Consider the following 16906-nt stretch of genomic DNA (forward strand, 5'->3'; position numbering starts at 1 on the left):
AAATACCCCACTTCCCCTCTAAATGCCAGGTGGTTGGCCTGGCATAAGGCGCAGAGGTTGCACAAATCACAGAAAGTAGCTGAAATGTTCTGCTGCCTGCTTCTTCCTGAATTTGGAATGCAATTGAATTAACAAAGAATTTCAAATCTCTCCTGAAAATCTGCAGAGTTCTCAGATTCTCAGAAGTTCCTGCACAGTTCTTTTGTGAATTATTCAGTGTTCTCCTCACGCTACCATTTACATATGTGTAAATGTGGGAAGTGTGTATTTACAGATGCTTGAATGTGACGCTAGAATGCATTTGCCCTTTCAGAATAATTCCTTTGTGAGTAAAATGTTCTGATTAGAGTTCACTTCCCAAACATCCCCCCTAATGTCGGTGTAGTTCCCTCTTTCCTGTATTCATTCTCATCACAACTACATGTTTATGCTGCCTTTTAAGTGTGGTAAATTTAGGAGTGTGTTTGATGTAGAAAACTGGTCTCATGATTCACTGAGTTAAACGCTCACTACTGACATCTGTTTATGAACAGAAGATTTGTGTACATCCAGGGTTCGATGCAGTCTGTGTGTACGTTTTTTGTACTGCCAGTCACCGGTGTATTTAACTGTGTAGCCTTGTACCTCGTCATGTATGTGCATGTAACTTGCATGATCGAGGTAACTAGGTAACTATTAGCAGCGATACTACGTGTCTCTCGGACCGCTTTCAAGTGCTCACCGTCCTTTTTCCCCAGCAACCCCCCACCCCCCCCAAGGGGCGGCAATCTGAGGGATAGCCCCGGGCGCCACAAGCTCTAGCTACGCCTCTGAGGAGTGGTATAACAGGATGAGTCAAACTAAGAAGTTAGAGGAGGCATACACAAAAAGGGTTGGCAGTACCAAAATATTCAAAGCTTCATGGCAAGACGGAATTACCATGCATTAATTAAACGTACCAAAATAAATTACTTTACAAACAGGATAGAAGCCTCACAGAACAACCAAAAGGAAATTTTCCGTATTGCTAAAAGTTTTCGAAATCCTAAATTCCTATCACAGGAAATACCACCCTCACAGTTTTTTTGCAACGAGATTGCAAATTACTTTGAACAAAAAATTGTTAGTCTTACCAAAAATTTCCCACCTATCCCTTTAAACGATGAAAACACGGTACAAGTTAAAAACCACGGGATAACCAGATGGAACACCTTCGCTATAATCGATCTGGCAGACTCCTCACAAACGATGTCAAAAATTAAATCTGGTTCGCCGCTTGACCCTTGTCCCCCCTCACTGATCCAGGCAATTAAAGATGAAGTGAACCCCATGATTAATACCATTGTCAATGCATCACTCCAATCTGGAGAAGTTCCCATCACCTGGAAGACTGCGATAGTAAAACCACTGCAAAACAAGACCTTACACGATCCCTCTGTTCTAACTAATCTGCGACCCATCTCTCAACTCCCCGCTCTATGTAAATGTGCTGAAACCCTGGTTAATAAACAGCTCTCAACATTCTTGGAGGCAAATAATATTCTACATCCAAATCAGGCAGGTTTTAGAGCAAACCACTCTACAGAATCAGCACTACTATCAACAACAGAAACCATAAGAGCTGCATTAGATCAAGGGAGGAAGGCAGTTTTAATCCTACTCGACCTATCTGCAGCATTCGACACGGTGTCCCATGCCATTCTATTACATCGCCTGGTTGAGGCTGGCATAGGGGGCATCGTGTTGAAATGGTTCAAAAATGTTCTGCTGCATAGAAAACAGATAACTATGTTAGGACAGTTCCACTCGGAGGGGAAAGAGACTGGCTCAGGGGTGCCTCAGGGCTCAAGTCTGAGCCCTACTCTTTTCAATCTTTATATGGCGCCCCTGATCAATCTCATTGCTTCCTATGATGTGAGTACTATTGCATACGCAGACGACACTCAATTGGTCCTGGTTCTGGATGATGATACAGAAAAAGCCGAACAGGTTTTGAAAGAGTGTCTGACTGCGACTTTCAATTGGATGCATGACAATCACCTCAAATGCAACTCTGCTAAAACAGAGATCCTACCATTTGGGAAAAACTATATCTTTTCTCCACACACTTGTTGGCCATCTGATGCGGAAGCCCCCCAAAATACAATCAGTGCAACTCGAAATTTGGGCATAAAATTTGATGACTTGCTTTCTTTTAAGCAACAATCTAAAGAAGTAGCTGCCGTCTGTTTCAACATCATAAAAGGCCTACGTACATTTTTTGATTACCTGCCTTTGTCTGCCCGCCGTACAGTAGCAATTGCTTTAGTAACATCAATAATTGATTACTGTAATAGCCTGTATGCAGGGGTGGCAAAATCGACCCTGCATAAATTACAGATGGTTCAGAAATCGGCGGCGCGGCTGGTCCTGAGGTGGCCCAGAAAATCATCAGCATCAGCCGCTCTAGACATGTTGCACTGGCTTCCCATTCAGAAACGCATACTATTTCAAATCCTTGTGATTACATTTAGATCTTTCCACAAACGCGGTCCAAAATATCTGTCCAACAAATTTCAAAGATACCACCCCACCAGAAAACTCAGGTCAGCCACGGCTAACTTGATGACTGTCCCCAAGTTCAGACTTGCCACCAAGGGTGGAAAATCACTGGCAGTTCTAGGAGCCAAAGCCTGGAACACACTCCCTGCACACCTTCGCTTAATCACATCAGAACAGATCTTTAAAAAATCCCTAAAAACATGGATTTACGCATTAGCCGAATCAACTTGCGAATCTCTTGTCTAAATTGCGTATAACATCTCCAACACAGCCAAAAAACCCTGCTAATCCACTAACAATGAAATCGCAGCGCCATGATGCTCCTTGGAGTGACAGTGCGCTTTATAAAAAACCCCAACATCAACAACATCAATTCATGGAGGGGACTGAAAATGAAGCAGAGTAAAATCTTGTAAAATATCCTTTTTTTTTTGCAATTTATGTAGCCATGGAGAAACATGGTGTACATAAATATTGAAATGTCCATACCATAGGCGCATTGACACTTTCGCAAAAACATATCAAAGTATGGGATGTCTACTTTTAAATAAGATGGCTGCATGAAGAGATCGAGATGGAAACTCGACGAGATGCACCTCGAATGGTAATGGTTTGCTGTTAAATCTAGCACAGTTGCACTTTACTGAAAGTTTACCAAAGTATTTGTTGAACACTATGGCGGTATGATTCTAGATGCATGTTTGTTAGGCACATTAGCACCCTTTTTGGATCAATAATTATCTATTGTGATGATGAAATGACGATTATTAATGTTGTGTATTATGGATAGCCCTATGTATCTGCTTAATAAAAAGAAAAGAAAACTGCAGCCCCAAAGCTTATTATATATGCAGGAATTAAAAACGCAAGAGCAGGACATGGCTAGACACACCACCAGTCGCACCCATTGACTAGCACTACACGATCCGCCTGCAACTTAACTGGCGGCATTGTGCCTAGGACCGACACATGAGCCTTTAAAAGGCTGGTTGGCAGCAGCACAGACAAAAAGAATCGCATCAGGAAAACAACTGCATCAGAACAGGGAGTGCAAAGAACAGCCGAGATGTTATCTGTGCTCTTCAGTGCAGCGCAGCTGTGCATAGGCAAAGCCCTGGGCAGAACAGCTTTGACTCCCTCTGTGCGTAGACCAATCGGAGAGCCAGAGAAGAGGTGGCCAGGCAAACACCAATCAAGGTCTGGCTCGGACTCCCAAAAGTTGGGCCATGCTGCAACAGGCCATCTATTGTGCACGTCAGCCAGAAGAAAATGCGCCATCATTGTCCAAAAACGATACAGACAGCGATGAAGGGAGGGAGTGGGAGCGAATATCCGCATCAGGCTGGGCAAGGAGAGGGAAAGTGAGGGGGGTGGGGAGGGGAGGGGTAAGGGGCAACAACTGTGTATGTACTAATTCAGGACAGGGAATTTTACTTTAATTGTTAACATCCGTGAAATGACAAGGCCTGAAGGACGGCCTTCTTTGCTGTGCCCAACGCTTGCTGGTGCAATTGGCTACAAGTGTTGTCATAAAGTGCGTGCTACTATATATCTGTGTGCCTTTCAATTCATGTAAATGTATTGGATTGTGTTTTTGTGGTGTGGGGTGGCAAGAGCTCTTGCAAGATAGCTAAATCGGTTTGTACAAAAAGTTCTTCATAGCAAAATTACAACTCCCAGAAAAAGTAAAGCAAAAATTGCAGAAAGAATGATTAAAAAACATACACACACACACACATTTTGCATCAGTAAAGTCAACTGTATTAGAAAATGATCTTCTAGAGTAGTGTCTGTGCCACAAAACCTAATAAAACCATTGACATTTTCCATAGAAGGTAGTTATATTGCCTTACCTCCCACTCTTGCAATGCCTCAACCCCATTGTTCATAGTTTATAGCCACGAAGATTAGACATTGGGTTCAACGTCTGCCACACCCTGCACCCTATCATTTCCCCCTGAATCCAGAGCACAGTGCCTTGATCTGAATGTAGTGGCGGGTGGGCATAGAGAGCGGGCAGTGGGTCAAGGGCATGGGATCTGGTCATATCTTACATGCACTCCTCAGGATACCAACCACACAGCACCACTGAGACACTGCCAAAGTGCACAGATCGTCACTGCAGCAACACCCTGGGCAAATCCACGTGTGCCCCTGATCCTACTGCCTATAGGCACCTCACAAATCATTACAAGTAGATTCACCCAATAGTACAAGATGCATGGCCTGTCCCATTATCAGACCCTTCCATCAGTCTTAGTCCTCGGAACCCAATATAAATGGCCTTCTGCAGAACACTGCAAGCACACGCCACTGGGCATGGGCATCAGGTACACGGGTACACTGCATCCTCTTCAGCCATGCCCTCTGCCTAGTCCTCATGCCCACAGCATTCGACCTTTGGCTGTGAGCACAGTGCGCCGAGCACAGCCTATGATCTCCTGGTGTTGCCGAATCCACTGCTAACAACTTTTGGGAGTGCACAGTGAGCTGTGTGTAGAGGACAAGACCTTCAGCCCCTCTCTATGGCAGCTCTGGAGCTGAAGTGGGCCCTGGCTGAAGGGCGTGGCATGGGAGACACCCTGTGCCCATTCTTTGTGCCCAGAATCCCAATATACTAGGCTTATGACCGTGCTAAGCAGTCACTGGGCACAGGGCTCACAGCACACCTTGTGAACACCTCTTACGCTCCCAAACCTACAGCACATGTCGACGCTGCTCGGCTTCTAGCAGCGCCGTCTCATAGCGCTCTATAGCTGGTGCACATGGCTTTCATAGAGGCACAGCACGCAGACCGCACAAGTCCCATCCATACATCAGGCCCAGGAATCCACTGCATTCCACTTATGGCTGTGGACAGCAGCCACTGGGCACACGGCAGCAGTTCCTGTACACTTTGCAACCACTACCCGTGCCCTTAAACCTAAGGAGGCTGTTGCATCTTCACACAGTCATGTTTCCCTTGTACTGGCTATGTGGTATCCATTATACCTTTTCTGTACTTGTATTATATGCCAATGTAGTGTTATGGGGGTGTTCCTTATGTTTACCACACACCAGGTTCAAGTTCTGGGCCTTGGTGGGGGCAGCGGCAGTTGGCGACTGAAGGGATCCTAGCGGATGCCAGTTGGTTGGCTCGCAGTTTTAGATGAACAGTGATTATAAATACAAACCTCTATTTACTCTGAAGTCTACGTAGTGATCTGACACTACAGACATGCCTTCAGCGCACCCAGGGCCGTCCTGATGCTGCCACTGCGCATACTTAGGCCATTGACAGCAGGCACGTGTCCACGCCCAGCAGAGTCAGTGGTCATAGGCAGAGACTTGGGCCATATCCACAGGAAACAGAACAGGACTCCTTCCTGTCCTGAACCCACTGCTCACTGCCCTGGCCCCACGGAATAGGGACAGAGAGTAGAGGGTGGTGTAAAAGTGGCATAAAATTATTCAACATGTTGCTCATTCGTCATTTCCATGTCGCAGAAACAAATTCATAGAATACTAAGAGAGAGAGGGGAAATATTTTTATTGTTTGCTTGATATAAAACAAAAGGGGTGACGTCAGAACTGGCCGTGATGCATTAGAACCTATTAGGACAACCGTGGAGCAAGTTCAATGGTGTTTATCCTCAGGACCGTCTCCGGGTACACAATAACTGAAAAACAGAATGGAAAGTGGTAAGTGGTCAGTCACATTATACAAAGCGCTAGGTTCATCTGCTACACAGGATTACAGTTACTTGAACGCCTGTCTAAAATAGCTCCATAATATTTACTTAACTAGGTTACAGAAAGCGCCTGGGTTTCTTACTTTCAAAGAGAAATAATGTGCGTTGGATTATTAAAACCTTGCTTTGCCAGGAGTGTTAATTTGCAGCGCATTTCTTTGCTCAGTAACAAAGAGGGCATTTGAATTATGTGAATAAGAAATGCGATAATACGATGTTTTTAATCACAAATGCATTAGAACCTGATTTTATAAAAGGCTCTTAAATACGAGCACTGCTCCCACAGCCCCTGGTTCAAGGGTATGGAAGAGGGTGAGAATGAGTGTCACTGCATGAAAATACAGATGAGGTAATGGAAGGATGAACATGTGAATAAAGCATGAACTGGCAGATGAAGTGCTGTGCTGGCTGGAGGAAGTGGGAAGGACATGACCCCGTGACAAGTACTGGAACTGAAGGATCATGGTACAAGGGGAAGCAGAAAAAAGAAGTGGATAATGGGGTGAATTCCAACTATATGGTGGGGACACCAACACAGCCATAATATTACCAAGCACTGAACCAAAGACAACGTTTTTAATGCTGAAACAGGTTAGCATCCTACCGGCATGTTCTTTTGATTGAAGTAACATAATTTAGTGGTCTCACGGTCTACATTTCAAGGCCCACCATGAAGGTCATGCTAACACACAAAGCGCCAGCAGTTCAGAGCCTGCACCAGATTTGCATTGCTCTAAGTAGTCCTTATCCACGCATCACAGCTGCCAAGTTGATGAGAGATTATGCAAACTTCAGTGCAAATGTCCTGCTCCTGATCACATTGTTATGTTATGCAGATTTGTAGAGCGCACTATCACCCGAGAGGGAATCCTGGCACTGAGCAGGTGTCATTCTAGCCAAACCTTGGACCTAGTGGGACTATTCGAAAAGCCATACCGACAGCTTCTTGCAAAATTCAAGATTGAGGAGGCTCTTATGTGTAGCAGCAGCTTGTTTTATGCTTTCGGGGCGACGTACAAAAACTCTTGACTGCCGAATCTAGTTTTCCGTATGCATGGGATGTGTGCAAGTATGAGTCTGGATGAACAGAGGTGTCTGGAAGATTTGTGAAAAAGGATGCAATTGTTGAGTTATGCTGGGCCAGTGTTAGGTAGTGCCTTGAAAGTGTGGGTGAGGAGTTTTAATTGAGGTTGTTTGTGAATGGGGAGCCAGTGGAGCTCCTTCAGGTGTGGTGCGATGTGAGTGCAGCCTGGGAGAATGACAATCATTCTGGCCACCAAGTTTTGAATGGTCTGCAGCCTTCTGGCGAGTTTTTTGTGTATCCCGGCATAGAGGGTGTTTCAGTAAGGTCCAGCTTACTTAGGACAAGGGCATGTGTGACAGTTTATGGGTGCTGATTGGGAGTCATTTGAAAATCTTCCTCAGCATCTTTTGGATATGGAAGCTTAGGTGGTCATGTCTAGTTTGCCGTTGATGATGATCCTGAGGTTCTTGGCATGAGTGGTGGAGGTGGGTGTCAGTCCTAGCTCTGTTAGCCAGCAGGTGGATTCCCACCGTGAAGTGGTTTTCAGGAAGATCATGATTTTGCCTCAGTTCATCTTCGGATAGTTGGTCTGTTCATCCAGTGGGCAGTTTCGGGCATGCAGGCATTGAACTTGATCGGACAACTGGGTGTCTTATTCATGAAGGAGAGAATGAGTTGGGTATTATCTGCGTAGGAGAGGACGTTGATGCAGTGACAGTAGATGAAGCTGGATAGAGGGATAATGTATGCAATGAAGAGGGTCGAGCTAAGGGAGGACACTTGCGGAACTCTGCAGATTACGTTGTGGTCGTCGAAGGTGTACGGTGCCAGGCTGACTGACTGAATCATTCCAGCTAGGAAGAAGCAGATCCATCTGAGTGTGTGTCCTTGTATTCCAATGCCGCATAGGCACTCAATGAGGACGGGGTGGGAGACAATGTCAAATGCAACAGAGATGTCCAGGAGGATGAGGGCCGCTGTGTTTTTTCTGTCCAGAGTCATGCGGATGTTATCTATGGCAGCAATGAGGGCAAATTCGGTGCTGTGATTGGGTTTGAAACCAAAATTAGTGGTGTCGAGGAGTTGGTGTTCGTCGAGGTATTTGGTGAGGCATCTGTTGCTGATTTTCTGCAAGACCGTTACCGGGTATGATAGCACGGAGATCGGTCTGTAGTTGGCCAGCATTGAAGGGTCCATGAAGAGACTCTTAAGCAATGGGACGACAGGTGGAGATTTTCCTGATTGGCTGGCTGAAAGCTGCAATTAATTTTTGTGTAGTAAGCACTTCTTCCAAGGCATTATGCTTGATTCCGACAAGCGGTGCGTAGGTAAGTCCGTCAAAAAATCAGCTAAAGCATTACAGACAAGCATGTGAGTACAACCTAGAACAGTACATTGTGAAGGTGTGAGCTATGTCCAAGGTATCTGTGAACCTGTCCCTCATGTGTTAAAATGCTTGTGATGGGGTAATGTCTAGTGACATTTTGACGAAGGCGATGTATGGTTTTACTGGCTTTGCCCACCATTGATAAATACGGCTTTGCGCCGCCAGCCAGATCAGGTGGGCTTCATCCATTAATACCTGTTGGAGAACGATCTTGGTGTGCACTAAGCCACATAAAGGGGCTAGGAGGATGTACTCACATGTAGTGGCTCAAAGTCAAAGATCCGTGCCTCAAGGCTTACAGCCTCTTTTTGTCAGTGCTGTTTAATTTATAATTGGAAACTTATAATGTACCCCCAGATAGTAGCTTGAAAGGCACTCCAGAGAGTGCAAGTAACATTATTGATACTCGGTTATTCGTGAAATACCGGTCTATTGTATCACCTATGTGGTACCCTCAGCGGTCACCTTGTAACCACCATGCACTAAGTTAAATGTTTCCTAAAGTGAACTCAACAGGTGAGTGGTCAGGTAGACCATGTGCCAAAATGGAGTCCCAATTCACCAACTCTATACTAGATGTTGGCATTAAAAATAATCTAGGTGGGAGAAAGTGCCATGTGTTCCAGAACAAAAGATGAAACCCAGTTCGTTATGATGAAAGGTTTGTCAGATGTCAGTTATTCCAAACGCCTCCATACGTTTTGTGAGGAGTTGAATTTTTCCTTCCTGAAAATGATTTATCCTAGATCCAAGATGTTCTGTGTAGGCTGTTGTGAGGTGGCAACCTTATCTTTTCCACTAGCCTGTGATTGGGAGAATTACCTACACTCAATCCTGACTATTTTCTTTCAGTATTCCTACATCCATTTCAGGACTTCCACTCTTTTCAATGAATATTTAAAGAGACTTAGTGGCTAAAGTACTCGCAAGGAGTTGCAACTCGTCTTAAGCTTTTGAAACACAAATTGAGGTGTAAGAAACATGATGATATAAAAACTCAAACAAGATTAAGTGCCACAAATAAGGACCCTATGAAGTATGCTCAACTAAAAACAGGATAATGTACATTAAACAATTTGATAGAAACTGTATTCAACAGATTTTCTAACCAAACCCAATAAATTTAATAAAATAAAACATTTATTAGGGGACATTACAGTGCATCATAAGGACCACATAATACCCAATGTTAAAATGCAAACTCTTAAAAATTCACTGGATAAAGCTTCAGTGGATGGGACATTAGGGTAATATTTCAAACAATTGAAACCCATACATTTTCAATTAACATTAGCTTGGTAAACAGGACTACCCCCAAATGTAATAAACATTATCCCACACTAAGTAAGATACCACCATTTATGACAAATATGAAGCCTGTTGGAAATTGTGCCCTTACTGCAGGGTCAACCAGAATTTGTTGTCTTTTTGCAGAGCCCTGTTTTTGTTGGCTGTAAAAATCTGTGCGCTTTACCTCTTCTAACCAGTGGTAAAGTGTTGCACTTTCCCTTTAAACATGAGGACGTTGGCACGTATAACATACCTACGAGTCCCTAGTATATGGTGCCAAGGTGTACACACAGCCTGTAAGATAAATATCACAATTGGACTGTAGCACCCATTGTGTCACCCACTACAGTGCAATATAAATATGTCTGCAGGCCTGCCACTAGTAGTAGCCGAGCGGTACAAAAGGGGGTGGTGATGGACGGAGCATCTAAACCAATCAAACACTCGCACCCATTCAACAGATCTGGGTTTAATCCATCACCGTTCTTTAGCCCACTCTGCCACCCCAGTTTAGACATGGCCATATGCAAATCAGTCTGACCCTGTGCCTCATGGGAACAGTCCAGCCCGAACTGCCAAGCCATGCCTTCCCTGGACCGAAAACAAGCGTCCTAGGACCGGTTTCTGGCATTTCAGCCGTCTATATCCAGGCTTGCTTGAATCCAGTGGCAAAGTGAGCAAGGGACTCACGTCTGAGCATACCCTGCCAACTTATGGCGAACAAAGCGGTACAAAAGGGGGTGGTTATGGACGGAGCATCTGAACCAATCAAACACTCACACCCAGTCAACAGATCTGGGTTTACTCCATCACCGTTCTTTAGCCCACTCTGCCACCCCAGTTCAGACATGGACATATGCAAATCAGTCTGACCCTGTGCCTCATGGGAACAGTCCAGCCCGAACTGCCAAGCCATGCCCAGTAGTAGCCTAGCCATGCAGATTTCAACTGCAAATGAAACCTGTCAAAATAACCTCTTTTGACAGGCCTAAATTTTCCTTTTAAATATTTAGAAGTCAATCCTAAGGAAGCCTTATGCCCATACGACAGGCTGCATGGTATTTAAAAGCAGAACATGTAAAAATATAATGTTAAACTTATCCTTACAGTAAAAAAGCCCTAATAGCTATTTTCATGTAGCAGGGTTGACTGTTCCATAGAAAAGTAATGGGTCGCAGTATATGCCCGGATTGGAAATAGCTATAAACATAATTGTTGGAATTTAATTTTTTTTATCACAAGCCCAATTCACTGGTGAAGTTGGATTTACAATACATATTTTAGAAAGAGGACTTTAAAAAAGTTACCATTTGCCCTGCCTGAAGTACCAGGAAGCTAAATCTGCATTTTGTTGACCAACTTCTGCCAGCCACTAATTAGCATTTCAATAGGCATGAATAAGGCGTGAACTTGCTTTCAGAACAGGAACAAAGGACCTTGGGTGTGGGGAGATGCTGTTGTGCCCTTGACAGTATGACCTGGACTGGACTCTTCTCTTGGCTTCTGCCTTCCACACAGAGTCTCTAATTGCCTTTCCTGAGGTCTTTATAAGTATTCTTCTGTGGTGGATTGGTGTTGTGTTTACATGTCATTGCACAAGAATTTTCTCGTGCAATTCCATGTGTTCTTGTTTCCTAGCTACTAGGGTATTCTAGATTGTAAGGATAGCAGTCCAGGGAGCCAGTGGAGCAGGGAAGGTGTTGTGCTGTTTCTTCCATTACTTTGGTGTTTCCAGCAATTAACTATTCAACTTAAAATTATTGGATCGTCGACTCTTTACTTAACAATATGGCGATGATAACTTCTGTGCTGGAGCACCAAGAGCCTACGCGTGTGGGAATTCAGCATTTCAACATTTAAAGGACATTTGAAGGTGATTCTTATCGTATTTAGTTGTTTTTTTTGCCTTCTACTTTGGACTGTGCTAACGCTCAGGAATTCACCTGCCTGTGTGGACCTTATCATCCATTGTATTGGCTTTTTGCACATAAGTTACCTTCAAGTCTGCTATCTAGTGCGTAAAGTTGAAATGTCAAGTCATAGTTTAAAGGAGGTTGAAAGTGAAACTTCTAGTAAACTGGATGATTCTGTAAACAAAATTAAAGGTAACAGAGAAAAAAGTTTGGTTCTTAATGATAAAGCAAATGATAAAAAGAAATCTAGTAACAACTTTAAGTTTCAACCGAACAGGAATAAAGAGGTTCTCAAGTGTTATCGTTGTTGTAACAGTGAAACACATTTAGCACACAGTAAATCGAGCCCTGCTATTAAAGTTAAATGTTCTTCATGTGGTAAAATTGGGCAGTCTAGGAAGACTTCTAAAGTTAAGTATGTTGAAGAAAGTGATGATTCTGATACTGAAGAACGAGTTAATAGAGTATTTCACACTAAGGACTCATATTTATTTATGGTCAATGACAGGGAAATGTGAGGAAGAAACCTATATGTTCAATGAAAATTGGTGGTGTTCATATCAATATTTATGCTGATTCTGGATCACCCTACACTATTTTTAATGAGGAAGTGTGGAGGAGTAGTTTTGTTAAACATATTGGGGAAAAATTATTTCCTACTGACATTAGACCAGAGAGTTTCTCTGGAGAAAAGATTGATATGCTAGGTTATAGACCTTTACTTTTCAAGTTCAAGAATAGAGAAAGTCGAGGTAATTTGTATATTGCAAAAAAAGGCCCTTCAGTTTTGGGGTGGCACGATGAAGGCAATCTTGGGATAATTTTAAACCGTAACTCCGCAGAACCTGTCATGAGTGTTGATGATGGTGAGAGAATAGGTAATGTCATGCTTGATAAATTCCCTAAAGTCTTTTCCAGAAAAATTGGTAATCTAACACATTTTGAGCATTCTATTATGTTCAAGGAAATTGCTCAACCTAAAATTCATGAGTTTAGAAACGTTCCGTTTTTGTTGAGGGATGAAGTACAAATAGAATTGGACAAATTATTACAAGCAGGCATAATTGAAGAGATGGATGCAGCGGAATGGTTATCTCCAGTTGTTATTGCCAGACACAGTAATGGCAAGATTAGGTTGTGCATTGATTTGCACTACCTGAACAATAATATTATCATTGACAAATTTCCATTGCCAAACATTTCTGAAATGCTTGCTTCTGTAAATGGTGCTAAATGGTTTACCTCTCTAGATTTATCTGCGGCCTACCATCACATTTCATTGCAAGAAGACTAAAAAGTTTACTGAGTTCATCACTCCTATGGGTTGTTTTCAGTACAGGAGAATGCCGTTTGGGCTGGCATCTGCAGCCATAGTCTTTCAGAGATTCATGCATCATCTTTTTGGAAAGTTAAAAAATGTTAATTGTTTTCAAGATGACATTTTAATCTACGGCAAATCGGAGGAAGAACATAATTCTGTGTTGAATTCCATTCTAGAGATTTTAAATTATAGGAATCTCACTGTAGAGTTATCAAAGTGCAATTTTGCAAAGAAATCTGTGTCTTATTTGGGGCATGTTTTGAGTACAGAGGGTGTGTCACCTAAACCAGAATTAATTTAAGCCATTATTAAAGCTCCTGCACCTTCTAACAAGGACGAATTAAGAGAATTTTTGGGACTAGCTGAGTTTTATTCAAAGTTTGTCAAGCTTTTTCTAGTAAAATCTATAATGTAAGGCAATTGTTAAAACAAATGTGCAGATTTGAATGGTCCTCTAAATTTCAATTAGAGTTTGAGCAGATCAAAAAAGACATTGCTACTGCTCCTGCATTAAAAAATGTTGATCCTGAACTTGAGAACATTGTTACCGTAGATGCCAGCAATAAGGGTTTAGGTGGTGTGTTAATTCAAAGAGATACTAAGGGGGCAGAGAAAACCATTGCCTTTGCTTCCAGGGCTTTTCACCTTTAGAAGAAAAATACTCGGTGATTGAAAAAGAGACTTTGGCATGTGTTTGGGCCTTAGAACGACCATTTGTGTGGGGTAAAGCTTGTTTGGTGAGGTCTGCTCATAAACCCTTAGTGAAAATATTAACAACAGTAGGTATGCTTACATCATCTGCAAAGATAGCCAGAATGTCTATGAGACTTCAAGATTTTATTTATACTGTTGAATATGTCCCTGGCAAATGTAATGTTACGGCTGATTTCTTGTCTAGGATGCCATTAGAAATTGAGGAAGAGATAACTGAATGGGAAGATTTCAGTATAGCCTATATTTTTGATCAGGGTGTTTCAAGTGTCAAAAAGGAAGAATGGATTGGAGAATGTTCTTGTGACAAAATTTTAGTCAAACTAGGTGCGTACATTAAGGATGTTTGGCCTACCAAATCAGGCCTTTCTGTAGACTAAAGATAGTTTTGGGAAGTAAGGAGTGAGCTGTCTGTGGAGGATAGCGTTACCAGAAGAGGAGTCTGTTAAAGAAAATTGTTTCTTTAAGTCATGAAGGGCATTTAGGCACTGTAAGGACTAAACAGAAAGTTAAACAATGGTGTTGGTGGCCTGGCATTGATCTTTTTGTATAGAGGTTTGTGAGGAATTGCGCTGCTTGTGCCAATTCTGAAAAATCATTGAGAACTCTTAAACCATCCATGTGCGAACCTATTGTTCAATTTGGGCCTTGGGAAACCTTAGCTATTGATATTACAGGCCCTATAGGAGAAAGTCATAAATTCATCATTGCTTTGATTGATATGTTTTCTAGGTGGTCTGTCATCAAAACTGTGCAAAGGGTGGATTCTAATGCGGTTTTAGAATTTCTGGATGACGTTTTTCTCAATGAAGGTATTCTCAAGCTTATAATTAGTGACAATGGTGTGCAGTTTGTTTCCGGTAAAGTACAGGATTATTTTACTAAAGTTGGTATTAGACACAAAACAACTTCGCCCTATAATCCCAGTGGAAATGGCATGATAGAGTGTTTCAATAGAGTGATCAAAATTGCTGTTCAATTATCCATGAATAATAATGAGAATTGGGAAATTCATAGTGCGAGAGCCATATGGGCTTACAGGACATCGGTACACGATGCTTTGGGAGTGTCTCCTTTTGTTGTCATGAGGAGAAGAGAAGTGAGAACTAAAGCCAATCCTAATTGGCTTCTGCATTCCACTGATGAAGAGATAACCATGAGGTATTTAGGAAAAGAATTGTTGATACACATTTGAAATATAAGGAACAATATGATCTTAAGACAAAATTTAAGGATATAAAAATGGAGGTGGAAATGTTAGTAAAAGTGAGGAATCCTGGCAAAGCTAAGAAGGGTGAGAGTCAGTTTTCAGAACCATTGTCTGTGGTTGAAGTTTTGCGCAATGCTGTCTTATTGAGTGATGGTAAGGTATGGAATTTAAAAAGGATTGCTGTAATCAATCAAGACTTAGTTTTAGAGGATAATTTGTCCAACAAGTTCAATTTGTTTGATGATATTTGTGAAAGCATTGAAGGCATGAATAGTGATGTAGATGTTATGAATCCTGATGTTTTGACACAAGATATTGAGGGTGTTGTGGAAAATGAAAATGTTGTAGTAAGTGGAAATGGAAGTGTTCGCACTGACATTTCAAATAAAAGTTGGGAAGAAATTGATTGTGGAAATAATAATTTGCCTGAGGTGAGTGCTAACAGGTCTCTTGAGGTGGGCAAACATGTAAGGGGCAAACCTTTTTGGCTTTCAGACTACGAGTGTGATTTTGATGGTGTTCAGATTTCATGTTTTAGTTTTCTTCATTCTCACTGTATCCATTGTGCTTTATTTATTTTTTTGTTTTATATTTTGTTCTGGGGAAGAAGTGTTGTGTTTACCTGTCATTGCACAAGCATATTCTCGTGCAATTCCACGTGTACTTGTTCCCTAGCTACCGGGGTATTCTAGATTGTAAGGACAGCAGTCCATGGAGCCGGTGGAGCAGGGAAGGTGCTGTTTCTTCCGTTACTTTGGTGTTTCAAGCAATAAACTATTCAACTTAAAATTATTGGATCGTCTTTACTTAACAATTGGGACTTCAAAAAATAAAGTCAAAAGGTGAAATCTTTAACCTGGAACCATCACGGTTAGCGTCAAATTGCAAATTGATCCTGTTCTACCAGGACCACTGACTATTATTAGCACTTTGTGGTTCTTGGCAATATTTCAACTTGAAACTTTAAAACTTTATATCTCTGGTTACTCTTATTGGATTTTTGTCATGTCATTTATTCGATTTTATTCTATTTTTAATTAATTTTGGGAGGTTAATTAGTTTGCATTTCGACTTTATAACTGTTTTAGCACTGCATAAATACTTTACACATTGCCTTGAAGTTCAGCCTTTCTGCGCTGTGCTATAGCAAGTAATCATTACTTGAGGTAGGTACTCACTCAGTCAAATAATAACCCAATTTCTCACAATAGCTTTGTGCCATAGACCCTTCCTGTAAGGACCACATACGTAGCTGAAAGCTATGCATTGCCTATATGGCATGGTCACATTTTTATTAACATAGATTAGTGTGTAATCTTAATTAAAGCTGTGTATGCGCGTGCACACAATCACACACACAAAATCATATCGGAGATAGGGACTGTTAGCTCACAGAAAAATTGCTTTTTCTGCTTACAATGTTGACTCTGCTTAACAAATTTGAACAGAACTTTCCAAAATTGAGTGAGCCAGCTTTGATTTTTTTAGCCAAGCTGTATACAGAGAGTCATTGGTTCTAAGGGAAAACCCAATGCTGCACTTCTTTCCCAACAAAAGTATCGGAGAAAAATATGGTCAGACACGTAGAATTACATCAAACAAGGTTTTGAATAAAGACTTTGCTGAACTTGAAATCCTATGGTGATTTGGTGTAAACTATTCAATTGCAGATGGGGTGACACTGAATGACTGATTTGAAAGCATTACTTTTGAATGTTATATTTAAAAGAGATACATTCATTAACAATGGAGGTTCTCTTCACCAAATACATAAATGTAAGTAGAGATGGCATCCAGTT

At 41.9% G+C, this 16906-nt stretch overlaps 1 protein-coding gene across 1 annotated transcript in view; it reads right to left on the reverse strand.

Annotated features, from left to right (window-relative positions):
- Positions 1-6032: 6032 nt before the first annotated feature.
- The window catches only part of MRPL21 (mitochondrial ribosomal protein L21), an 81124-nt gene continuing 70250 nt past the window's right edge, over positions 6033-16906 (reverse strand). Inside the window, exon 7 of the mRNA XM_078684056.1 lies at positions 6033-6179. Coding sequence (XP_078540182.1) covers positions 6115-6179 — 65 coding nt within the window. The 3' untranslated portion in view covers positions 6033-6114. The remainder of the gene's footprint in view (positions 6180-16906) is intronic.

Source organism: Lissotriton helveticus, chromosome 3_1 (genome assembly GCF_964261635.1).
Source record: "Lissotriton helveticus chromosome 3_1, aLisHel1.1, whole genome shotgun sequence".
Classification (NCBI taxonomy): Eukaryota; Metazoa; Chordata; class Amphibia; order Caudata; family Salamandridae; genus Lissotriton; species Lissotriton helveticus.